Source organism: Glycine max, chromosome 13 (assembly GCF_000004515.6).
Source record: "Glycine max cultivar Williams 82 chromosome 13, Glycine_max_v4.0, whole genome shotgun sequence".
In the NCBI taxonomy this organism is placed as follows: domain Eukaryota; kingdom Viridiplantae; phylum Streptophyta; class Magnoliopsida; order Fabales; family Fabaceae; genus Glycine; species Glycine max.
Window position 1 is genome coordinate 27,294,044 of NC_038249.2, and position 25,972 is coordinate 27,320,015.

Genomic DNA, 25,972 nt, shown 5'->3' on the forward strand with positions numbered 1-25,972 from the left:
ATACATTTTCATAGAAAATTTTCCATAATAAATTCTTGTGAGATCAGTGTAAATTTGACCGTTCGTTTGTAATGAATTTAATTTAATTTATAAAAGTTTGATTATAAATAAATTTAGAATAGAGTAATTTAGAGCTTAATTTTTAAGTAACGTTAATGTAAATTTTTTTACTAACCAATCAAGAATAATTATAAATATAAACTTAATTAATTATTGTAAAAATGAATAAATTTACTGTAAATAACAATTTACAATTAAATGATAATATATTCAACAAAAATATATTATTCCATCCAACTCCTTTAACTACTTTGTCTCCAATAATAACAACAATAATAAAAAGTATGTTCTAGCGACAAACCCACCTTTATAGATCATCTCTTAAGTTAAAATATTGAATCTTAAACACAATATCACTTTTCATATAAAATAAAATATGAGACAAGAACATGAAATTTTATACTATTTTTATTTTTACCTAATTTTAAAAAATAAAGTTTCTTGGCCTGCCTTGCTCACACGCCTTGCCCTGCTGCATTCTTTTTTTTGGCAGGTCAAAATGGGTATTATAGGTTAAATACCTCAAATCCAACCACCAAAAAATGTGTTAAATGGATTAATCCAATGGTCAAATTTATTTTGCCACCCATAATGGATATACGTGAAATTTTATAAAATTCATGATATATATTCAACAGCTTCCCAGACTCTCATGTGAATAGTAGACAAAATTTCAATCAATATGAGAGATTACTATCCATACTCGTCCTGTCCATTACCATCTATGAGAGAAAAAGAGACTAGGGTTAAGGTGGGTAGCTCATTTAATTTATAATTTATTAGTATTTAACATTTAATTTACAATATTTAATATTATGAGTATATATTAAAAAATATAAAATACTATATAATTTATTAACATTAATTTATTAGTAATGTTATTTATATTAATATTTACTAATTTATAGTTATAAGTTATACACTTATACGTATAAATTTTTATTCCCCGCTTCTGGCCATGCTTGTCTGAGCTCATGCTATGGGTTGTATTTTCCCCCATTTGATGGGAGTTTAACAATATCATTTCCTTTTATAAAAAAAAGTTATATGAATAATAATTTACATTTATATCAATATACGGTTCTATATTTATGGTTGGGCTCGTGGAAAATGTATTAATTTTCTCACTTATTAATTTGATGACTATAAAAATAAAATATATTTTTATTGATATGCAGTAATAATTGTGTTGGACATTAAATAATATTAATACTTTTCAACTTTTATTGTAACCCCAAAGATAACATACATATATCGGCAAATTTATTGTAGGGGTATTTTTAAAAACTAATTATAAAAGAGGGTCTGTTTTTAAACTTTTTACGAGGGGGTTTATTCCTCCATGGATGTTGCCAGAAGAACTGGCGACATAGGTATTCCGCCATTGCAGATGGCGAGAAGTATGCTGAGCTGGAAGGTGTTGCCAGTGGCACAGGCGAGACATGCTGACGTGCACTGATCTCGCCAGTTCCTCCTGTGAGACACACCCATATTAAAATGCTGGAAGCATGCCGCCAATCTAATTGGCGGGACATGCCCAATTAGATATGAATACGGAGTAGAAAAAAGAAAACATGTTATAACTTAATTTACTTTTGTCTCAATATGATTTGAATGTTTTTTAACCAAACATAAAATAAATAAATAAAAGTGTATTATACTACTGACAGCATTATATAAAAGAAAGCTGGAATAGAAAGGGGTGGAGGCCAGATGAAAATTTACATAGAAATAAATATAACATAATAGTGCCCTTTGTGAGGAATTTATCTTTTCTGTTTGTTTGTTTCTTAGCTTACGGGACCAAAAAAGAACATTCAATTTCTACTTTAGGAGCTACTGCTCCTTTTTTTTTTTTAGTATACAAATTTCTTGGTATTTTTCTTCAATTTTTTTTAAATATATATATAATAAAAATTGAAGAAAAATACCAAGAAATTTATATATTATGCTGCATCAACACAATAAAATAAAATAACTAACTCTTTTTTTTTAGTATACAAATTTCTTGGTATTTTTCTTCAATTTTTTTTAAATATATATAATAAAAATTGAAGAAAAATACCAAGAAATTTATATATTATGCTGCATCAACACAATAAAATAAAATAACTAACTCTTTTTCTTATTCATTCTGTACCAACACATTATGATAGTTATATGCTAAAGATTTACGAGCAGATTTTTTGTTGTAATTAGCTCAATTGTAAACTTAAAAAAAGACGATTAACGGAAATCATAGGTGATCAGCTATTGCAGTATTTCATGCAACTCGAATTGGTACCACCAATAAGCAATTTCCTTTAAGCTTTCCGATCAAAACGCACGAATCAAAGTTATGCAAATTGCAAAAGCAACATACAAAAATGGCAAATATATATATTCTACATTGGCATGTCCCGCCAATTAAATTGACCGTATACTTCCAGCATTTTAATATGGGTGTGTCTCGCAGGAGGAACTGGCGAGATCAGTGCACGTCAGCATGTCTCGCCTGTGTCACTAGCAGCATCCTCCATGGCACCCTCCAGCTCATCGTACTTCTCGCCATCTGCAATGGCGGAACACCTATGTCGTCAGTTCTTCCGACATCCATGAAGAAACATACCCCCTCGTAAAAAGTTTAAAAACAGACATTTTTTCGTAATTAGTTTTTAAAAATACCCCTACGGTAAATTTACCTACATATACCCCCAAGGAGGGAGAAATCCAACAGAAGAGAGCGGAAGTGGCGGACGTGGGACCCACATGGTTGAGAATGACCCCACTCTTCTCTTCTCTCCGTATTCTATTCTTATCTGCTCCAGTCTCAGTCTCTCTCACTCCGCATTCACTGCCACGTGTCTTCCTTCTTCTCAAATATCACATTCCCAATACCCTTTCTTCCTTTTTTCCTAATTACTTCTTCTCTCTCTCTCTCCAAACAAACCTGCGCGCTTCCACTTATCATCTCTTCCCACGCTTTCTGTTTCAAAGGTCCGTCATCAAAGCTAAACAACTTTTCCTTTTCATTTCTCGCTTTATCCATACTACTTTTTTTTTTTTTTTTATTTCCTTCTTTCATGGATAAACCTTATAATTACATTAGCTTAAAAACGTGTGTATTAAACTTTAAATAATAAAATCTCAATGGAGGAAGAAATCATCTTGATCGTACGGAAGTTAGTTGTTCTATCTCCTGTAAGTTGTAACCGAACCTCGTAGTCACTGTAATAAATAAAAGTCTCACAAAACTTCATCAACGTGTTCTGTGTTCTTTTGTTTGTTAGTTGGTCACTATGACTGTTTTGTCGTATTTCTATTCTAATTGTTTCATGATAAGCTTGATTAATTCTGCAATGATCTTTTCCCCCCAAATTTGAACTATAGTTAGGTTGGCACTTGACATAGTTTTTTATTTTATTTTATTTTACATGACAGAGTTCAGTCCAACAGCACAAATTCTTTGAAATGGGAACTTGACTTTCTTTGGCACATTCCATGCGTATATGATCAAAAGGGTATCGACAAATTAAGCGATGGGGGGCGTTTGTTCTAGGAAGAGAGATCAGCATGTTGTTGAAGATGATTTACACAGAGGAGTCTCGGGGAGGTATTGTAGAAGTGGCAGCACAAAATGGTTGAGGGCCAGAAGTTTGCGTGCTAAGCCCAATCATTGTGCAGGAGGGGGAACATGCCCCTCTCTCATGGATCTGTGCATAAAGAAGATGCGTGAGGTGCATGTTTTTTGCCAGCTTTGTTAGTTGTTTCGCTTTGGTTATTTTTGTCTTCACATGGTTATTTGCTCCACACATGTTTTGAGTTATAACAGGATTTTCATAAATACAATTCCTTTTCAATTCTTCCGAGAGACATAAGCCAGCAAATCTTCAATGAATTGGTTGATTCTCACTGCCTGACCGAAGTGTCTCTTGAAGCCTTCAGAGATTGTGCTCTTCAGGTACTGTATTAGAGGCTTGGTGGAATTGGAAGTGTTGCTAAAATTTGAGTATTCAATGCTTACGAATATTGACCCTAGACCCTACTTATTTGATGTGTTCTGCATATGGCAGGATATTGACCTGGGTGAATATGTTGGAGTTAACGATGATTGGATGGATGTCATCTCTTCCCAAGGGTTGTCCTTACTTTCAGTTGATGTTGCTGGTTCTCAGGTGACAGATGATGGATTGCGACTCCTAAAGGATTGCTCAAGTCTTCAAGCATTGACTCTCAGTTACTGTGACCAATTTTCAGAATATGGGCTTAAGCACATTAGTGGTAGAGCTACTATTCTTATGATTAATTTGTTTTCTCACCAGAATGCCTCTATTATTTTACGAACATAGGAAGATCATACTAAGGATTCAAATTAGTTTGGGTGGGGCTTGAGGTTAATGTTTTAATACCAATCTTGCATTCTATCTGTATAAAAACTATGAATCTTGTATTGTTGTTTTTTATCTCTCTCTTTTTCTTAAACAACTAATTCTATTGTGTTTTCACAAAGATTTTGGACTTTTGGTGTTTCTTACAAAAGAAAATTGGAGAAATTCATTCGTGTTTGAATAGAATTCACCTTAATTATGAAATGATTCTAATTGATTTTTTCATGACATATTCAAAAGTAATTCAGAGTTATACCGGTTATACTTTTCAGCCTCATTTAAAATCCTCCCTTGTGCTGGCCTACAAAAGTTTATCTGATTGCATTGCTGAATATTAAGTTAAATGTCTTGTTCTAGTGAAACTTTGTAGAAGTCTGATTTTAGATATGTAAATTTTTTGTTTGTACTTTCTTTTTTGTGTCATTGGCTCATTGCTTGTGGCAGTGTGGGGCATTCCGTGCAGAATTATTCACCGGGATCAATTAATGTTATTTTTCCATATGATTGTTGTGAAATGAATATAAATAACGAAATTCAATTTTGAAATGGAAATTGAACATTATGTAAAATTGGAATTACGCGCAACCAATACAATAATAATATTATTTGCTCTGAGATATCAAATGGATTAGGTTTGACTTGCTAAAGGTTAAAGAGTCCTGTTTGATTAACATAAGCAATCAATGCCAATTTGTGTAGGTCTTTCAAACTTGACTTCCTTGAGTATCAGGAAGAGCAGCTCTGTCAAACCCGATGGAATGCGTGCTTTCTCCAACTTATTTAATTTGGAGAAGTTGGACCTTGAGAGGTGTTCAGAGATTCATGGTGGATTTGTTCATCTTAAAGGTATCTATCCTTTGATTTCTTGCTCATCTATATGCAAGAAGTTAACTTATTCCTAATGTAACTGATTTTTGTAATTTTGTATAAACCAATCTCACATCTGGTGATCTAAAATAAATTTGTTAATATATAGTTAGGTATGGATGGCTGATTGGCTTGCCTGACATATGGGGTGTTTGGTGGGGTGTTGGTCCCCCAGTAGGCTACCAAAACCATGTAAGATACATGATAAAACTGACACAGCTGTGTTAGATGATGCGATTTAATTTTAACGCACCGCCAAATCAAACACAATTATAGATGTTAGATGATGGTTCTTCATCATCATTGGTTTATAGGGTTGAGGGCAATTGGTTGGTGCTGTTGCCTATGCTTAATGTTAATGGTGATGATAAGTTCTACTTCATTCAACAAATGTGTTTTTTTTTGGGGTGGGGGTACAAAATTTGTTTAGGGGGAGGGGAGGTTGCATAGGGCTTGCCAATGGAGGATGAAAATGACTTACCAATGGAGGACTACTGACAGGAATTGATCCCTGTTTGATCCTACCAGTTGAGCCAACCTTCATTGGCTTCTTCAAGGGATTCATCATTTAGATATTTATCAGATGCTATCTTGCTTAGAGTGTCATTTTGTAGAAACATAATTATGGAATTAATAGGTTATAGATTTAATTTCTTTTGATTTTTGTTTAAATACAGGTTTGAAAAAGCTCGAGTATCTTAATATTGGATGCTGTAAATGTGTTACGGATTCAGACATAAAGTCTATCTCAGGTATTGATCATAAAATGGTATGATTTTTATCGTAGTTATTGCATTTCAGGTTTATTTATGTGGTAAAGAGGCAGTATTGTTGTGTCTCATTCATGAGTTCATTATCTGAACTGAGCTTTTGTATGACATATATCATATTCAGTGTCTTACTTGCATTGATTCTTATTCCTAGTTGGCTAATAGGGATGGCTAAACTAAAACTGGGTTGGGAATATTGTTCTCTAAATTTTACTCACTTTCTATTTTTTCTGGGAGCTTTCCTTTCTTAGGGCTGTCCAATCCATAAAAGTCAAATAGTAAATCCCCCTAAAGCTATCATGAGTAGAACACCAAAGAGAAGCCATAAACAAAAACCTATCTACTATATGTCCAGTGATAAAGAAATGCACTAGACAACCACGTAAACTGCACATGGCACAATATTTTTTCTTCTGTATTTACCAAAACAATCATCTAATATTCATTGATGCCTCTTTTGCGTGTGGGGTTACTATTTCTGATGAAATCTTGTTTAGACTTTGAGAAAGTTTAACCCCAAGGGGTTGGTTGAGTGGAGCAAGACAAGGTTTTGCATTTGACAAGTACCTGGTTAAAGCCCTCAGTTGTCTCCTTGGGTTGAGGTAAATGTAAATCTACAAGCGCTCTGAGTTAGAAACCTTCCTGCCTTGGATTGGGGGGAAATTTCTTACACAAAAAAAAAAAATCTAGGACCTTTTTTTTTGTTGTCTTTGGGTTGAGGTAAATGTAAATCCTTTACAAGCGTGCTCTGAGTTATGTCTGTCTGTGTACGACAAATTGTATTTGTGTTTCCCCCTCCCCTCCCCCACCTCCCCCCCCAAAAAAAAACAATGAATTGGCATTAGCATGGTATCAAGGTTGATCCTTTTATTTTTTTGCTTAATTGAGTTTATACTGGAACATTTGGTTTTGCATCTTAAATCAATTGCTGCATTTACCATCTGTTCTTTCTTTTAGAATCAGGAAGCTAGGCATGATATTTTTTAGCTGATTGTTGCCATATAATGTTTCAGAGCTTATAAATTTGAAGGAGTTACAAATTTCCAACAGCAGTATTACTGATATTGGGATTACCTATTTGAGAGGTATTTTTTCACAATGTTTACCATCCCTTACAAGTGTATTAAGATGACTATAACTGCTGCTGCCACTATTTTGTGCTCATGAGCATATCTTAGTCGTCATTTGTCAATGTCCACTCTCAAATGAAAATATCATTCTCTTACTATCATCAAAGTAGAGTTTTAGTATATGGAATGAGTTCATAACATGGTTTGCTTTATGTACTATGTTGTTCTGTTATCGTCAGTATACATTAACTGGGTATTCCTTTCTGACTTTCTGGTTTACAGGTTTGGAGAAGCTTACCACATTAAATGTTGAAGGATGCAATATTACTGCTGCATGTTTAGAGTTTATTCATGGTAAAAATAAATTCCCATTTTATTCTTTGAAGTGCCATTTCATTTTATTTTTTCTTAATTTTAGACAGCAGTTTTGTTTGTTCTGGAAGTCATTCTGTAATGCATGAGCTTGCTTTCATATTTTATTTGGAAAATTAAGGATTTGAATAATCCAGCATGCAATCAAATGGTGCTAAAGCGGCAAAGGCTATGTTTGAACTTGGAAACTCATTTACTTATTATTCCAATGCCTAAACTTTTCCTAATTAGTTCTTTAATCATAGATATATTTTTTGTACAGCCTTAACTTCCTTGGCATGCTTAAATCTCAACAGATGTGGTCTCTCTGATGATGGATTTGAGAAAATTTCTGGTAACTTTGATATATAATGACCAAATTTGTGGAATTCTGGTTTCCGTGTCTTCTTGCTCTAAGGATTGCAAATCATTGGATTCTTGGTTTTACAGCATGCACTTCCTTTCCTGCAGGTCTTAAAAACTTGAAGAGGTTAAGCCTGGCTTTTAACAGGATCACAGATGCATGCTTAGTTCATCTGAAAGGTACTTGGAACATCAATATCTCACAAGAGTGACTATTTTATCCACATGCTGCTTACCTAAATTAAGAAGACTCTTGATTTTTACAATACTTTTGTGGATGTTGAAAATGCGTTTGCGATGGACTTTTCCCTTTGTTTTTCAATTCCTTTTACTTTTAATAATTTTACATTGACATGTTAGAGTGATCTTCATGCTTCTTTTCTATCTGCAAAATATCCTAGCCGTTACAGACAAAAGGAGAGGTAGGAAACCTTTTCTACATTGTAAATTTTCTTTCAAGAGTCCTTCAAAGTTCAAACACTGATTATGTTAACTGACTTAATGCAATTTTTAAAGTATATGTATTGTAAATAGATAGGAAGTATGAAAGTCCAGTGTTAGCCTCAAATATCTCTTTTCACTGTTCATGGAAAATTCTTGTCACTATTATTATTTGGTACATGAGTAATTATTGTTAACAACTTAATATCTGCTCAACACGTTTTGGATGATATCTTATCCTTCTCATATTATAATTGCCTACCCTTCTCTAAAGGTCATATAAAAGGACACACGAAACTGAAACAAAAATTGAAAAGTACCTACAAATTATCAAGTGCATATTATATTATACTCTTGAAACTTCTCAAAAAGATTTGTCCATTTGGTCTCTAAAGCTTACTGACCCTTAACGTTCTTAAGCACTTCTGGGATAAAATACTTTCATACTCCACAAGTTGGGTCATTAATGCTACTGGGACACTGACAATCATCAATCATCATGCACACAGCTTGTTCACTGTTCTATTTTTCCAATTATCCTTTATTTCATTAATCTTTTTTTCTTTTTGCAGATTTAACAAATTTGGAGTATTTGAATCTGGATTCTTGCAGGATAGGTGATGGCGGGCTAGCTAATTTGACAGGTTTGCACTAGATTTTATAATTTTCCTTTTGGTAGATTTAAATGGGCATTACATTGTTCAAAATTTATACAGATTTGTTATACTTTTTCAATGTTTTCTTGATCTGTGCTCGGGGATATATGACATGAGGCATTGAGGCTTTATACCTTGATGCCATTTTCAGCTGAATGACATACTTTGATGATTCAAATCCTCCTAATTGAGATGGAATAGAGTCATATGGCACTTGGCATAAACTGGAATATTTGAATTAGATGAAAGTTATCATGGGAATTTAAGCCAGCACTTAGCCTTGACTTTGTGTTTAGAATGTAGATATACATGATGCTAGGTCTAGTGGTTTTAATTCAGTTTTGCTTCTAATTTTTCTTTTAATTTACTTAATTTGTTTATCATATGCTTTCTGAAGGGGAAGAGATTCTGATTGTTTTGAAAATTTGACATTTTAGTAATCAAATAGTTTGATTTGAAATATCACATATGGTATGAAATTTATAGTTATTTGTCCTTTCAGGCCTCACACTCTTGAAAAGTCTGGTGTTGTCTGACACTGACATTGGGAACAGTGGGCTGCGTTATATATCAGGTTGATGTCACAATCTTGTATATGGTTATCAAATAAAAATATAAACTCTATTTATTGCAAGTTTATTGGCAGGCAAGTTCAAATTAGATCTTTGATATGTTACTATATTTGTTGGTTATGTTTCACTGCTAGAATTTATGGAAGTACCAATGCTACACCTATGTGGTATTCTATATGTCATAATATATATGCAGAACCTTATTCAGTTTGCACATGTAAGCTTTTAGTTAGAAAATTGCATTGTATGCTTTAATCTACCATTATTCCGATATATTTCAGACTGTTGTATAATGTTCGAAGATAAATTTCAGAAAGCCCTGAGTTACCAAAATATAAGTGATTTTTTTTATAAAAAAGTTAACTCTATTCTTACCAGTCTGTCCCCACAGTGCTAAGATAGCTTTTGCTGCTTGTGACATTTTAATTTGATTCAAAACATCTTGTACTGTTTCAGGATTTCTTAACTTAAACTAAACACTGTCTAAATCTGTATATTGTTTTTGTAGTTACATCTACAAACACATGCACACACACACAAACACACAAATATCGTGTTGTTAAAGATCTTTACAGACAATACATAAAATGCATGTGTTGATTATCTGGTTCTTGCTTTTCTCCAGGTTTAAAAAAACTGGAAGATTTAAATGTGTCATTCACCACAGTAACTGATAATGGCCTGAAAAGGCTGTCAGGATTGACACAACTTAAATCACTTAATCTGGATGCCCGACAGATTACCGATGCTGGACTAGCAAATCTTACCAGTAAGCATGTGTATACTCATGTATCAATTATTTTTTCTTTGGGCTTAACTACGCATTTTATCCCTCTAGCTTAGACTTTTTGATTTTAGTTTCCCAAGTTTTTTCCAAACAAATCAAGTCCCTTTAATTTTAAAACCTAAAACCCTCAATTTTCTATTCAAATAGTTGGGGATGTATGATAGATTTAGATATGGAATAATTTAAGAGGAAAATTTTGAATTTCTTTTATTTTTTTTTGGTGAAATTTGATATTTTAGTTGATGAGTTTGGAGCAAAAGAATGTTGAAAATGATGTATTTAATTAATCTTGTGAAGATTTTGAGTGGAAAATGAGAATTTGAGAGTTTTAAGTAAAAGGAAAGCGATCAAGGGACTTAATTGAAATAATTAAATAAATTGAGAGATTAAATTCTCAAAAATTACTGGAGGACCAAAACCACACATTAGCTATAGTAGAGTAACTAAAAGTACAATTAAGCTCCCCCCCTCTCTTTTATGTGGAATATTCACCTGAGGTCTTTTTTTTTTTAAATCAATGCTTTTGTCATATGAACGCCTTGGTATTTGATAGAGGGTAGTGCCACTGCCTAGTCGTGAGCAATCTTCAATATTAGATCTTTGCCCAATTCTCTACATAAACCTATCAGCAATCTCTACAGTTTAATCCGAGTCTGATACCTAGACCTTGCCAAGGCAGGGTGTCCAGCCTACAGCATAGTGCAAGTTGCAACATTATATCTTTGATTTAGATTGCTGATTGAAATAAAGTTTTAATTTTGACACTTCCCTGTATACATGAATTCAATCCAAAACTGTATCAAACCAATCATACATTGTCCAGGATCATATTCCGTTTTTTATTAGGTGCCAGCTATAAATATTTTTTTTTAAAAGTTTTAATGTCCATATTGACATGTAATTAATTTCTGTGCAAGCTGTGATTAATTTTGCTGGTATAGCTTCAATTCTAGCTGTGTGATTGCCTTGGCTCTTGGCTTTAACAGGTCTGAGTGGATTGATAACATTGGATCTCTTTGGAGCACGCATTTCAGACAATGGAACTACATTTTTACGATGTATGTATATTTCAATTTTAGACTGTAGTTGATTTCCTTTTTGGTGTATGACTGTATGCAATTCCTAGCAGTATATTTCTTTAACTTATCTAATTGCTAGTTGACTTTGTTAACTTATAAGATATAACTAAGTAGTCTACATTTGGAATGGGAATGCATCTGTAGTAATAGGGGATAACTTGTAAGGTATAACTGTGCAGTCTACTTTTTAGGATATTTTTTGTTCAACTGTTTATCATATAGGTTTTGGGCCACACACTTTGATTTTTTCTTGAAAATGTTATAATCCGTCCAGAGAATAAATGAAGCTATATAGTATGTTGTGCTTTTGTTCTTTATTGTATATTTGTGTTATATGCAAAATATAAAACTGCTGAACTGGTCAAACAAGTGGGGGTGCCAAACCATGCTACCTTACTTCCACAAGTAAATTCTGTTTGAGGACTATGATGGCAATCTTACTTTACATGTTCCCCTCTAGAAAATCAAATGAAAATTTTGGTTTGTATCAATTTTTTTTTTAAAATTCTCTTCTTTTAGCTATCGTAATGTCGTCATTTAATTTACTGAAATCAGCAATAAATTCATGTTTATTTCATTATGTCTATACTTGAGAGCAAATGGTGTAATGAGTAATGGCCCAATACAAAACAATAATAAATGGAGGCAGTACTACTTGGAAATCCCATTCAACACCAACTTTTTTTTTCCATTTGTTTTATGATTGAAATAATGGGGAAATATGGGTTTACATAACCTTGTGCCTAAGGTTACTGGTTATCTTGCTGGCTTAAATTTTAGTTCCTCTTTTGTTCTCCATCTTGCAGCGTTCAAGAACTTGCAATCCCTTGAAATATGTGGCGGAGGATTAACTGATGCTGGTGTAAAAAATATAAGAGAAATTGTCTCCCTGACACAGCTAAACCTGTCCCAGAATTGTAATTTGACGGATAAAACTTTGGAATTGATATCTGGTATTTTCTTCTTGCCTTCAATACTTTATATACCCCTTGAAATTCGGGTAATCAGAATTAAATATGAAAGGAAAGAAAAATTGGATGGAGAATATTATTTGTTTGTATTGGTTTTTCATTCCTCTCCTTGCCCTGTAATTGGATCGAGTAAAAGTTTGTTCTGCTTTGATTAACACATCTTTGTATATCTTTATATCTGAATACAGGAATGACAGCACTGAGGTCGCTAAATGTTTCAAATTCTCGTATAACCAATGAAGGACTACGGCATTTGAAGCCTTTGAAGAATTTACGCACTCTTACCTTGGAGTCTTGCAAGGTTACTGCTTCTGGAATTAAGAAGCTTCAGTCAACTGATCTTCCAAATTTGATAAGCTTTCGGCCAGAATAGACCAGGAGAATGAGAGAATTCTGTTATGTGTCTGTTGAACAATTATCTGTACATATTTATGGCTACTGTCTGGATAGTTGAAAAATGTACATAAAATGACATGCAAGAATGTAATTATGCCTTTATTTTGCATGTTTGTATTTCCCCGTCTAAGAAAAATTGTACATAAATCTTTCTTTCCCCCTTTCTCCTCTGGGTAAATATGCCTGGTGTGGCTATCTAAAGTCTGCGCATAATGTAATGTGTAATAAAGATGTTTGGACCAGGGTGATGGTGCTCATTATTATGTTCGTATAGTAATGAATTGTATTTGACCGAGAAGAGAGTTGTTCCCGTCGACCGGCTTTTTATTGTGCTATTTGCTCTTGAATAAGGACCATGTTTTAGAAATCATACTTGCCTTAATAAAAAAAATCATATTTGCGGTATGGTGAAACAGTTGGAGCAGCGGCTCCTGCATGCACACCCTAGTTTGGGTTTTTTTTTTTTTTTGTGATAAATATCTAATTTTGTTTCTGAAAGTGCAATTTGGTGATTATATCAGTCTCCAAAAACTAAAAAATAAATTAATTCTTGAATTTGTATGACTTTTAAAATAATTATCTCAAAATTTAATAAATTTATCAAACATAAGTGTATAAGTGTGTTGTGATTAGATTAATGATATAACTGTTTTATTTATTATACATTATGTATTATGATTTGACGATGATTGTAACTATTTTATATTATTAATGTATGGCCTTTTTTTTGTTGTTTTTTACAGCGTAATAATAGAAATGTTACAACTTACAAGTGACCACTAATAACACTATACTTATTTGGGTAAAATAGCAAGGTATTCTAAAAGGGAGATACTTATGGTTTAGTCATGCACTCAAATCTTCTCACAAGGTGCTTTTATTGAGTTTGACATCTTTAAAATAAACCACAGTTACCGATAAACATTTTGGGACGTGCAACTGAAACATTCTGCTCTCCTACGAGTAGAAGTTTGTAAAGGTAATTGTAATGTCAACCATGTTACTAAAGATATTTGAATTGCAAACGAAATGCCGGGTCAACAAATAAACTGGCTTTTCTTAAAGGCAAAATGCATAAATAATTTTCTCTGTTCAATATATATTATTCTGATTCAGAATTAGTTAAAAAAAAAACACCTTCGTTAATACCATGAATCAATCAGAATTAAAATCTACACTCAAAGAATTTTTAAACATATCTGTATCTGATGCTTTAAGTAGAATGCGTTGCAACTGGTAAGTTTAATACTCTTAAGAGGGAAACTAATTCGGAAAGAGATTAACTCAACAAAGAACAAAGAGTAGTTTACACATGGATAAATAACAGATGAAAAAAGAACATGTATCTTCCCGCTGCTCTTGGTACAAATTCAACATCCTACTAGCCACTAGAAATCTAATAATTAAAGGGAAGGCAAAATGAGCAATGGCAGAAACTAAGTAAAAGGTAATTCCTGCTACGCCATCTTCACAATGTGTAAAGGAACCCTCTGTGTTCTTGGAAATGTAAATGCCATTAAAAGAATACTTTCTTTAAGTATATTGTTGAACCCAAATTCATAAAAGTAGAAAGAATAACCTGCAGCATAGACAAACCAAGGTTGTCATCAATGATCATAGATGACTATACAAAAATGACTCAAGGAGGGTAAAATAATATAATAAAGCAATGGTAGTCATGTGGATTTTGTGAGCATTAAGTTGCAGTGGAGTAGTGAACATGATTTCAACAAACATGATGGAATTTTAGAGGTCCAGATCAGAGAACTTCAATATATCTAGCTATTTAATAATTGGTCCCTCTACCAAGACAAATACAATCATAAACAACAACAACAATACAAATATATTCATGATACAAACATCTAAATAGTGCATATATCATTCATTATAAGATTAGACAAATCTAAAATAGTCACCATTTGCAACGGTGATGGTCCCACTATGTCAAGAAAGACACATGAAGGTGATGGTTATAAGAGCTGCAAACTTGCAATGTTGTGTGTTTCTTTTGATATATTTTCTCCTTTTTCAATGGTGTTCTCAATTGTTCCTGAAAGATGCTGGACTTTTTTTTATTGGAAAAGTCGCTACTGGATCATTAACTGGAATTTGTAGTATTTGAACAATTATTATAGCTATTGAATGCTTATAGACTATCAGTTAACAAGATGATGGCCAATTTGGCTTTTGGTAATAGCAGAGGATTGGTTCAATTGGGTTAAGGATATGTATAACGTTGAATGAGTGAAAATATTATCAATGGCTTTTGTTGGATGGAAGGTGCGGTGTGAACTGCAATATTTTGGATTTCATTTCTAATTGGCTTTCACACCTCACTCATCCTTCCACTCGAATTGAAAACAGAAATAATAGCAAGCAAACATTTTTCTAAAATATGAAAACTTGAAAAGGAAGACATATTTTAGAAAATTAAAATAATAAATGAAATATAATTTTATATAATAATAGAAAATATTTTCTGAAACAAAATGGAACCATATATTTTTATATATCCACAGAGAGGACTTGATTTTGGATTATAAACATATTTATTAGTTCTAATGGAAGTAAAAGTAGTTCTATTGAAGGCTGCATTAAAACATTTCATATATTACTTTCTAGAATCTTTAAGTAAATTAATCAAGCAGCTTATCAAATGTTATAGACAACAAAATGATATACTACTTAAAGAAAGTCAATAAAATGAATGTTATTAGTATGGTTATCAGATTCTCAGTTACCTTCTGATGACAATAGCATTTCAGGCACATAAGCAGCCTAAGTGATTGTTGGCTCTGTCACTCTTCAAGTACTTGAAGAAAAATATGCAACTCATGCAAGCTCAAAGGCATGATAAGTTTTTGAAACTCGCCTTCTAAATAAGGGTTCCAAACGAAATGATGGAACTCCACTCTGCCACATTTTAGCTTTGTACATCTCATTCCATGCCTGTACTATTTCATCAATTTTAAAGGCAAGACCTGTCATGAAAAAGTTAACATATATGAGTATATATCATTATATCTACATAATAGCTAAAAGGTTTCTAATTATCTTGAATACATACCATCTACTGCAGTATTATTTGAACAGTGGTTCTTCAAAACTACAGCTATATCTGTTGGAGAAGCTCCAGCAAGTTCAAACTTCTCAACTGCAACTTCTAGAGATTCATGCCATATTGGTAGCCCTAATTTGAACTCCACAAATGAGCGTTCATATAGCATGGTACCCCATAGGAGATTTATTTGAGACCTCATATGTGCCTCCTGTGCTGCAAATTCATCTAGGGATATATTTTTAAAAAGCCCATCCAACCCCATGTTCTGCAAATGCAATCTAACATCATTTGAACTAGATGTTTTACTCAAGTTCTGCTTTTCTGATTCTTCCCATATCTGCATTCCTTTCTCCATATTTTCTTCAGCATTGTTGTAAAGATGAAGAACCTCAGTGGAAGGCCATGTCAGCAAATCTACATTACAACCAAGTGCATGATACCAAGAAAGTTTTGCTTGCTCAAACTGCTGCAGCCCTAGTGCCAGGAAGCCTTCATGAAAATCTGACTTAATTTTAATGGCTGCTTCATATTTTTCTCCCGCTTTTGCATATTCTTCCAGTGCCCACTCGTATGAACTTTTGATTTGTTCACATAGATGTTCTTTAGAAGAATCTTCCTTGACATACACTTTCTTCCTTGCCCTAGACATATGCACATTTCCCCAGTTGAACAATGCAAGAGCAGTCATCTCTTGGAACATATCTCCTGCAATGTCAAACAGACCTTGTGCTTCTTCACTTGTAACCGTCTCCTCCAAAGCCTCAGAACAGAGGTTCATCCCGAGTTCATGAAAATCCAAATATCTGTCAGATTCAAACCCAACATGGTTCTTGAACAGTTTGGCAAACTGAATTATCCAATCCTCAATGCAAGAAGAGCTAACAATTTCCTTTGCCTTTCCCACACAACCACTCTTGTGTGCAATGTTAATGCCAACCACTTCCGCCTCCTTCACTTTAAATTTCTCAAAAAGTGGATCCTGCTCAGGAGTAGCTTCTACTATGTACAGTCGGATAGAACCATTGGATCCTGTTTCAGCCCATCTTAATTCATCATCAGAAGTGACTGTGACCAAATCACCTTCTTGGTCCCTGTATTTGACAAGAACAGCTCCTAATCTTGGGAAACGGTCATGAATAACTTCTCTTAACTGGAAGAGACTACAATTAATAGGCAGTTCAGCGTATCTTATATCATCACCGAAAATAAGTTTAGCTGTTTTCTTAGGAACAGGTTCCCTTCTACCATTACTTCTTTCCTCTATAACTTCCTTAATATCAGCCTTCTTCTCATCAACTTTTACCTTGGCCTTCTTCTTCTTGGGCGTGTTGATCTTCTTCTCTACGACTACAATACTGCCCTCAGCCTTCTTGTCCTCAAATTTCTCCTCAGTTTGCTTTTCTGGAATTTTGCCATCAGGTGCCTTCTCTTCCTCTTTACTGCTCTTCTTCTTGCGTGTCTTCTCTTTCAATGCCTTTTCTGGAGGCAGAGCATTAGGAGGTTCAACATAATCTGGAGGCAACTCAATTACTGAATTGCTTACTCTCAATCCTTTCTCCTCAAGCGCATTTTTCACCTTTTCTGAGATCTCCAATGCCATGACATTATTTGGCTCCATCTTCACAACAGTGCTGGCATCCCTCAGAGCTAAATCCAGCCTATTTAAAGCCTCATAGCACCTTGCCCTCTTCAACAGAGCTTTACTATATTTTGGTGTCACTTGAAGAGCCAAATCACATTCATGGATTGCCCTTGGGAACTCACTGAGTCCCATCTGCATATAACATGCAGCCATGTTGCTCCGTAGATAGGACACATCAATATGATTTCTCGGAAGCAACTTGAGGGCTTTCTCATACTTTAGTATAGATCCTTCAAGATCCCTCTTTTGGAACAGCTTGTTCCCCTCATTCTTCAATTCTTGAGACATGGATATAAACACCATAGTATCATTATCATATGCTCTGGGGCTGCTATCTCCCACTTTACCATCCTCCCCTATTTCTCCTACTTGCTTCTTTTTCTTTCCCATTTTCAATCCAACAGTAAAGAAACTAATCCAAACAACCACAATTCTCTCACACCACACTACTCAAAATTGATTCCAGTCAAACCAACAGCACAAGATAACCAATTATAAGGCCTTCCAAAAAGAAAAGGATATATAAAGACAATTTAAGATGAAAGAACTTCAGATATAACTAGCATGGAAGCATCCAAAAGCCAAGGAAATGATGGACCAGATAACAACAAACAAGCATTTTATTATAACCAAGCTGACCAGCTTCATACATAGAACACAGCCAACATGAAACCTTGTGAAAGTTCAAGCACAAAATCTTTAGTCGAAACAAGTTCAAAATCTCAAAGTGGTGCCACTGGAGAAGATTCAACACATTCAACACAAAAGTGTCCTTCTCTCTCAATTGGGATTTGTTTATGCTAATACAAGTCCTATTTCAGAGAGGGACATCAGACATGGACAACCTAACTTAGATTCAAAGGTGAAACAAAACCCCAGAATTTGGGAAGAGAAATAAACTTATCTGGGTGACAAATTATGAGAAAAAGCTTCAAACTTTGCAAGGAAAACGCAAACACGGCGAAACAGCAAGGAAGTTTGAAATGGAAGAAAACCAAGCGGTGGTGTTCTTTTGTAACGTGGAAGAAAGGTTTTTCATATCCTTGACGTTAACGCCACAAAAGCATTTGAGAAAAACCACATAACGTGAGCTTCTCAACTGAACTGAGATTCTAAAATGAGAAATCCCATGTCAATATTTTTTTTTATTTCTTTTTATCGGGTCCCATTCTATATTCCTATGTGTTAATGAATTAACAATTAATTGACCAGCTTCATGATCATGGGAAACGACAACAACATAAGTTAGCCTTTCAATTAAAAGTGTACGATTGTTCTTTTTCCCATTCAATTTAATTAGCAATAATGATTTCACATGGTTCTCATCTAATTTCGGTATGATTTTCAGACAAAAATATGTCTATTACATTATCTAGAGACACACAATTTGTCACATTTGTAGTAAATATAGTATAGTATAAGAAGGCTACTAGATAATTGAATTATTAAAGCATCAACCATCATTAAATTGAAAAGATTAGTATTAGTATTAAACAGTTGCAGTCCTATTTCAACTAATAAACGAAATTGTGTGCGGGTTATTCTAAAATAAGTTTTAAGACACTAATGAATGTAAAAAGAATAATGAAATATGTTCACAACGAAGCCATTGTGACAGACAGATGGCAAGGCAGATAAAATAAATAAAAACAAAGACAAAAACAATGTAGCAGAAGAGAACAAGGTAGAATAACAAGCAAACTAATACAACTAGAAAATAACTTTATATTATGACAAAATATAAGAATTTGAATAAAAAGATAGAATTACCCGCACATACAAAAATTAGTATTTAACAAACATTACACATGATTCTAAATTCTAATAAAAAGTAACAAAATTTCCGCACTTTTTTTTATAAGCAAATTTTACATTCTTTGTTCACATTGGCAACACGTTAGTGATTAGTGGACGCCAACGCTTTCTCAAATTCCTTCCTCTCTTTTTTTATTAAATTTTTATAAATATTTAGCGGAGGCAAAAAGAAAGGAGAGAGTACTTGGCAGATAATTTTTCAATGGACCCAACCCACACCTCACATTTTGCCAATGAAAGGGGAAGATAGGAAAAGTAGAAAACCACGTGAAGTGAGGAAAAAAGATAAAGGAAGTAGCTGGTAACTATGTTTGTGTTGTGTTGGGCCCCTAAAGTAATAACTGAAGTTCTAATTCTGGATTCTTGGTAGCTCTACACCTTCCTAGTTCCTACACTTAAAAAAAGAAAGAATCAAGAGAACAACACTAGAAGTAATCTTTTATAAAACTCTACATCCTGCACTTTTTCTGATCCAGAAGAATCTTGTTCCTTTTTTCTTAAGGATACAGAATTACAGATACACATGGTTGGGCTTAAAATTGCTTATATAAAGGTGGAGACAGGAAATAAGTAAGATTTTTTTTATTATTTATAAATAAAAATCTCAAGCAAGGAATGTCACCAAAATAAAAATTAAATCTTTCTATTTGACAATAATTAGATTAAACTAAGACAATAATAAATATTCAAATAAAATATAAGAGTTTAATGATCAATATGCTATCAGTGTAAAACTTTTCATTTACTATATTATATCATTGTGGATTCTTAGATTATTATTTGGTACTTGCAGTTGTAACACCATAAATTCTTGTATGATAATAACTGTACTTTTCCTCCATGTGTAGGTGGTCCAGTCCAGGATATCTTGGGAGTGTATTCTTCAGAGTAGCTGCCTTTAACCAAAACCGTTTATACTCCTAAATTGAAGGATCCACATTCAAAACTACATCTCAAAGGCACATTTTAGTAGTGACAGTTAATTATGTACATGGGTTCAACAAAGAGAAGTGTTTCATATGAAAAATGATTTGGTAAATGAATATGTAATTAGTGTATGACCGTGTTCATGCTAGCATCATGCTGAACAATACACTATTGGAATCATGTGTGACCTAACTTGATCTAGGGTTTTTTACTTAATTTCCTTCCTTCATGGCCAAAAATTGAGCCACTCATTCAAGTGAGACCACATTTTTTTTTCTTTCGCTTATAGAGAATTTCTATAAATTATTTTCAAATGTTCCTCTCTACACAATAGGTCAAACATCAAAGTTCTCATTTATAACAAACATAAAATAACATCAAAAGTAGCATTATTCTCATACGTTCCGTCCACTCCCCGTGATCTCTGAACGTTGCAGGCATTTTTACAGGCAAAATAAATTGCTCTAAGCCAATGTCGATTAGGATTATTATGCCTTAAACTAATCGTTGTGGTTTTCTTTTTTCTTTTTTGCTTATGAGGACTTGCAATTTGGTCTGTGTCAGAGCTGAATGTGTTGTTTTTTTTCCTAGGATTGTTTCTTTTTAGAGTTGAAATTATGCTCGTCTTATTAAAGATGCGAATAATTTAGCACTGTACTTTGTTGGTAACATAAATTTTAAACTGAACTCTTGTCTTTTAGTAATATATTTAATAACATTAATTTTATAATTAAATAAAATATGTTCTTTATTTTAAAGTTTCTTTTAAAAAATAAACAAGCAATAAAAGAATACCCAACACAAACTTTATATCTAGATGACCGTGCCGTGGGCACGTATTAAGTATTTTTGTTATCATGAGAATTACCCATGTTAAAATGGGTTAAATTGGGTGGAGTAACTACCTCATTGGGCCGGGTAGCCCACGCTAACCGTTCCATTAGGTTAAGGACATGTATAGTGTTGAATGAAAGAAAATCTTATCAATGGCTTCTGTTAGATGGAAGGTGGGGTGTGAATTGTCATATGTAGTTCACGATAATTATTTTGAAAAACAGAAATAATAGCAAGCAAACATGTTTCTAAAATACTATAGTAAAACTTAAAAATGAAGACATATTTTAGAAAATAAAATAAAAAATGATTTCTAAAACTAAAGGGAACCATATATTTTCAATATCTACATAGAAGAGTTGACTTTGAAGGCTGCTTTATTCTATAAAAATCAGTATCGCCAAAATATGCAGGATAAGATAAAGCAATCTCTCCTCTCAAAAAAGAAAAGGATAAAGCAATCTCAACAAATTTATTACATAAACCATCAGACTTAGAAGTGTACATGCATCTTATGCTTCTAAGAGAATGACAATTGACAAGGCTAAAAATTAGGACTATAATTTACAACAGACTTGTTAAAATGTCATAATTACACGTTATTTGATATATCGTTTAGGCCATCAAGTTATTTACAAGTTGTGCCTGATATAATAGGGGGAGTTAATTAGTTACTCGCAGAATCAACTCAATCAAATTATCAGGCCTTAAGCAGTATCACAACAAGATATACATTTTTAGTAAAATAGAGAGGTAGAAGGACAATAAGGATATGTATATATTTGGCTTAGCTCATTTTGGAGAAATACAGTAATCACTTATTTCTGTTAGCTTCCTGAGAGCGCTTTAGAAATAAACAATTACTTTTCCAGAACTAACTGAATCAAAGAATGCAATCTAATTATATGGATACATGAAAATAAAATCAGAGTGAATTCACAAACAACATTATAGGATTGCAATGATCATTTATTAAGGTTCAAAACTGGCTATGTTTCAGGCCACTTTTGCAGGGTGCAGTTGAAGACAGCATCTATATACAAACATATACACATCCTTCCGAATACACTACCTATAAGGACTTTGACAATTTCAGGAACAAATGGCCTGAGCAAATTCCATATAATGATATGCTTAACAAGCTGTTTAAGTTTAACCTACTGATCCCTCAAGCTTCAAGCTCATGAGTTGGTTCACCTCAGAACCAAATTCATCAGGAAGCTCATTAAAGACATCACGGCAAAATCCAGAGATCATAGCAGCCATTGCTTTTTCATAGTCTATTCCCCTTTGCTGAAAATAAAACAATTGATCTTCACCAATTTTGGACGTACTAGCTTCATGTTCGATTCTTGCTGTTGGATTTTTCACCTGCAAAATAATTGCAATTTTATGAGCAAGACAAAAGTATCTATCATGGAAATTTTCTGGACATTAGGGACAGTGAAGCAGGGAGAAAATACAGAAAAAAGAAAATGGGGAGTAAAGGGGTTAAGTCAGGTAGGGAAATTGCACAAGAATGCTTTTGAAAAGACAAAGAATAACTCCATAATATTGATGACCTCCTCCTCTTTGATGTTTCAACCAACAACAGTAGATACCATTAAAGCTACCAGGCCAAATCCTATCCTAAGAAAAACTTCTTCACAAACACTTCTAGGAGAAGAAAAAAAATGAAACGAGCTTCTCCATAAGCTAAAATTAGCTTATGCATAGGTTAAAAGTCATCTTTTAGATAAGCTAATTTATGAGAGCTTCTATAGATTAACTTATTCATAAGCTGATTTTAGCTTATGGAAACAAGGGTTGCATTCCCACCTTCATATTCTCTATCTTTGTTTGTCAAACAACAGCCTTATAGGCCCCCCAAGGTAAAGTCAGCTAAATAGATCACACAATGTGAAAATAACCTAGCTAGAATGATTTCAGCAAGATAAACAAAGCACACAAGAAAAGTAAAAAACATAGTACCTGAATGTAAGGATAGGTATTTGCAGCTGCATTGTCACCAATGAGCATAGAGTCACACTGCGAGGAGTTTCGGGCATTCTCGGCCTTGGACAGAACCTGAACCAGCCCTCTATAACAGTTCCTGGAATGCCCCACCGATATCCCCTTTGATATAATCCTACTCCTTGTGTTCTTCCCTTTGTGTATCATCTTCGTCCCTGTATCGGCCTGTTGATAGTTATTCGTCAAAGCCACAGAATAAAACTCCCCCACACTGCCATCTCCCTCCAACACAACGCTCGGGTACTTCCACGTGATCGCCGAACCCGTCTCCACCTGCGTCCACGATATCTTCGACCCGGCACCAGCACACAGCCCTCTCTTCGTCACGAAATTGTAAACCCCACCCTTCCCTTCTTCATCCCCAGCGTACCAATTCTGCACCGTGGAGTACTTAATCTCCGCCCCCTCGCCGCAATACAACTCCACCACCGCGGCATGGAGCTGATTCCGGTCATAGGAAGGCGCAGTGCACCCTTCCAGATACTCCACAGAGCTCCGATCATCGGCGACAATCAAAGTCCTCTCAAACTGCCCTGTCTCCAACGCGTTGATTCTGAAGTAAGTCGAAATCTGCATAGGACACTTGGTGTCCTTCGGAATGTAGCAAAACGACCCGTCGCTGAAGACGGCGGCGTTCAACGCGGCGTAGTAGTTGTCGTCGGAGGGGACAACTCTTCCCAAATGCTTTCTCACCAAATCAGGATACTCCTTAATGGCCTCGGAGATGGAGCAGAAAATGACGCCGGCTTTTTCTAGGGTTTTGCGGTGAGTGGTGGCGATGGAGACGCTGTCGAGGACAGCGTCAACGGCGACGTTGGCGAGGCGCTTCTGCTCGTTGAGAGGGACACCGAGCTTGTCGAAGTAGCGGAGAAGCTCGGGGTCGGCGTCGTCGAGGGATTGGAGTGAGGGTTTATTCTTGGGAGCGGAGTAGTAGCAGATGTTCTGGAAGTCGATGGGGGGGTAAGTGTTATCAGACCAGGTGGGTTCCTTCATGGACAGGAATTTCTCGAAGGCCTTGAGGCGGAATTCGAGCATCCACTGGGGCTCCTCTTTCAGGGACGAGATCAGACGGATGGTTTCTTTCGAGAGCCCTTTTGGGATTGTCAAAGACTCGATGTCCACGCTGAACCCGAATTTCTTGTCGTAGTCGCGGTTGCGGAGGATTTCGCGGATCTTGTCGTCGGAGGAAGTGGTGGTGGTGGTGGTGGCGGCGGCGGAGGAGGTCTCTTTCACCTCCGCGCGCACCGTCAGGAGGCGTGACGGTTTAGGATTTGGGGATTGGGGGAGAAAGAATTTGGGAAGGATGGGGTCGCGTCTGGGTTGGGGAGGTAAGGGGGAGAGGAAGACTCCGTTGCAACGGAGAAGAGAAGCCATGGATGAGGTTTCGTTTGTTTTCAGCTCAATAGAATGGGAAATTTGTTTTCTTTTGTTTTCTCATACTTGTGGGTGTCGTGTGTCATGTGCGCGTACACTGTAGACTAAAAATAAAATGCAAAAATTGAAATTTGGTGGCATTGTGTGCGACACACGACAACTAAAATAAAACCTTTTATTATTTTTGTGATTAGTGCTCCCATTGTTGATAAGATAAGGATAGGGCTTGGAATCTGTCTTAGACAACGCAACATCTGTGCAGTTTCTTTCATCTTGCAAAAATTGCTGCAGTTTCTGATACATACTGTTCCGTTTTGCTGTCATACCCACGGAGACTTTTTCCTATGCTACTTGCTGATGAGTTAGGAGTTATTGTGTGTAAGTTAACGTGACACCTTTCCAATCAAGATTATAAAATCAGATGTAATAAGTTATATGATGGATGTGCACAATGTGATGGACAAAAATAGAGTCAGAAAATATTATTGTATAAATTGTTATATAACACATCTATACTTAATATAGATAAAATAAATATTATTAATTTAAATAATTTAGAATCAAATTCACACAATATTGTAGATTTAACATGTTCCTTTCTCGCACTCTTATTTATGTTTCACTATTATTCTAATTTATAAAAGTCTTACATTGTTGATGAGTGGAGGTCAAAGTAATTTATAAATGTCCTTCTCTCTTAATTAACTAAGGCGTCTTTTAAGAACAAGATCATGATATCATGACAAAATAAACAATACCTAGGATGCATTGACACTAACTATACTAAAAAACTTAAAGAAAGAACATTGACATTAGAAGGAGAGTGTAGGCCACTATTACCCCTTAACTTCAATTAGAAGGAGAGTGTAGGCCACTATTACTCCTTAACTTCAATCGCGGGGGTGTTTTTGTACACAACACTTAGGAATCAAGGTCAAGGATAGTTTATAAAAATCATTCTTCCTTTACCCACAGATTCCTTTTAAAGATATAATCATGATGATTCACGAGTATCAAAGCAAACAATAGTTTGGATGCGATGACCTTGACAATACTAGCTTGAGGTCAAAACAACTACTCTCATTTGAATAATTTTTTTTGAGCTTAAAGAAAAGTTCTTACTAACCATTAACTTTAAAGTAACTTTTAAGTTTAAAAAATTCTAGTAAACCCCTAGCCTTAGATTTTAGTTTTACAAATGAGTAAAATAAGTTAGGTTAAATTATAAATTTGACTTTCTTATAATTCTTGATCTGTGAATTTGGTCCACTCATGTATTTATTTATTTTTCAATTTTAGTTCTCACATTTTAGAAAATCCACAATTTTGGTTTAATCATCCAATTTGCATATGTTTTATCTCTTTTATTTTGTTCCATTTGAACCCTAAATCTAACATATTCATTTAAGATATCATTGATAAAAGATTTAATTGCTTAAATTGTAAAAGTAAAATAAATAAAAGTATGCAAAATTGATGATTGAACCAAATTTGTGATTTTTTTCAATGTAAGGACTAAAATCGAAAAAAAAAATAAAGGGACAGAAATCATG

The 25,972-nt window shown here is 34.4% G+C and overlaps 3 protein-coding genes across 4 annotated transcripts; 1 reads left to right on the plus strand and 2 right to left on the minus strand.

Annotated features, from left to right (window-relative positions):
• The first annotated feature begins 2,879 nt into the window (after positions 1 to 2,879).
• On the plus strand, positions 2,880 to 12,859 carry LOC100779410 (dynein regulatory complex subunit 6). 2 transcript variants are annotated; one of them, XM_006594198.4, is made up of 16 exons: positions 2,880 to 3,036; positions 3,481 to 3,776; positions 3,872 to 4,000; positions 4,113 to 4,320; positions 5,127 to 5,273; positions 5,972 to 6,046; positions 7,078 to 7,149; positions 7,417 to 7,488; positions 7,769 to 7,840; positions 7,957 to 8,028; positions 8,862 to 8,933; positions 9,448 to 9,519; positions 10,143 to 10,286; positions 11,291 to 11,362; positions 12,190 to 12,336; positions 12,543 to 12,859. In XM_006594198.4, the coding sequence occupies exons 2-16, from the start codon at positions 3,579 to 3,581 to the stop codon at positions 12,725 to 12,727; spliced, it is 1,737 nt and encodes a 578-aa protein (XP_006594261.1). In that variant the 5' UTR covers positions 2,880 to 3,036; positions 3,481 to 3,578; the 3' UTR covers positions 12,728 to 12,859. The 2 variants fall into 2 exon arrangements, with proteins under 2 accessions (XP_006594261.1, XP_040864098.1); XM_041008164.1 differs by lacking the exon at positions 2,880 to 3,036 and adding an exon at positions 3,092 to 3,240.
• A 1,155-nt stretch (positions 12,860 to 14,014) lies between these two features.
• On the minus strand, positions 14,015 to 18,581 carry LOC100807387 (protein PHOX1). The gene is made up of 3 exons (XM_003541441.5): positions 15,821 to 18,581; positions 15,495 to 15,734; positions 14,015 to 14,329 (listed from the first exon to the last, which is right to left on the minus strand). The coding sequence occupies exons 1-2, from the start codon at positions 17,844 to 17,846 to the stop codon at positions 15,586 to 15,588; spliced, it is 2,175 nt and encodes a 724-aa protein (XP_003541489.1). The 5' UTR covers positions 17,847 to 18,581; the 3' UTR covers positions 14,015 to 14,329; positions 15,495 to 15,585.
• A 3,404-nt stretch (positions 18,582 to 21,985) lies between these two features.
• On the minus strand, positions 21,986 to 24,684 carry LOC100779950 (UPF0051 protein ABCI8, chloroplastic). Its single transcript, XM_003542615.5, has 2 exons — positions 23,004 to 24,684; positions 21,986 to 22,403 (listed from the first exon to the last, which is right to left on the minus strand). Exons 1-2 carry the CDS (start codon positions 24,417 to 24,419, stop codon positions 22,185 to 22,187), a joined length of 1,635 nt encoding a protein of 544 aa, XP_003542663.1. The 5' UTR covers positions 24,420 to 24,684; the 3' UTR covers positions 21,986 to 22,184.
• Between the last annotated feature and the right edge of the window lie 1,288 nt (positions 24,685 to 25,972).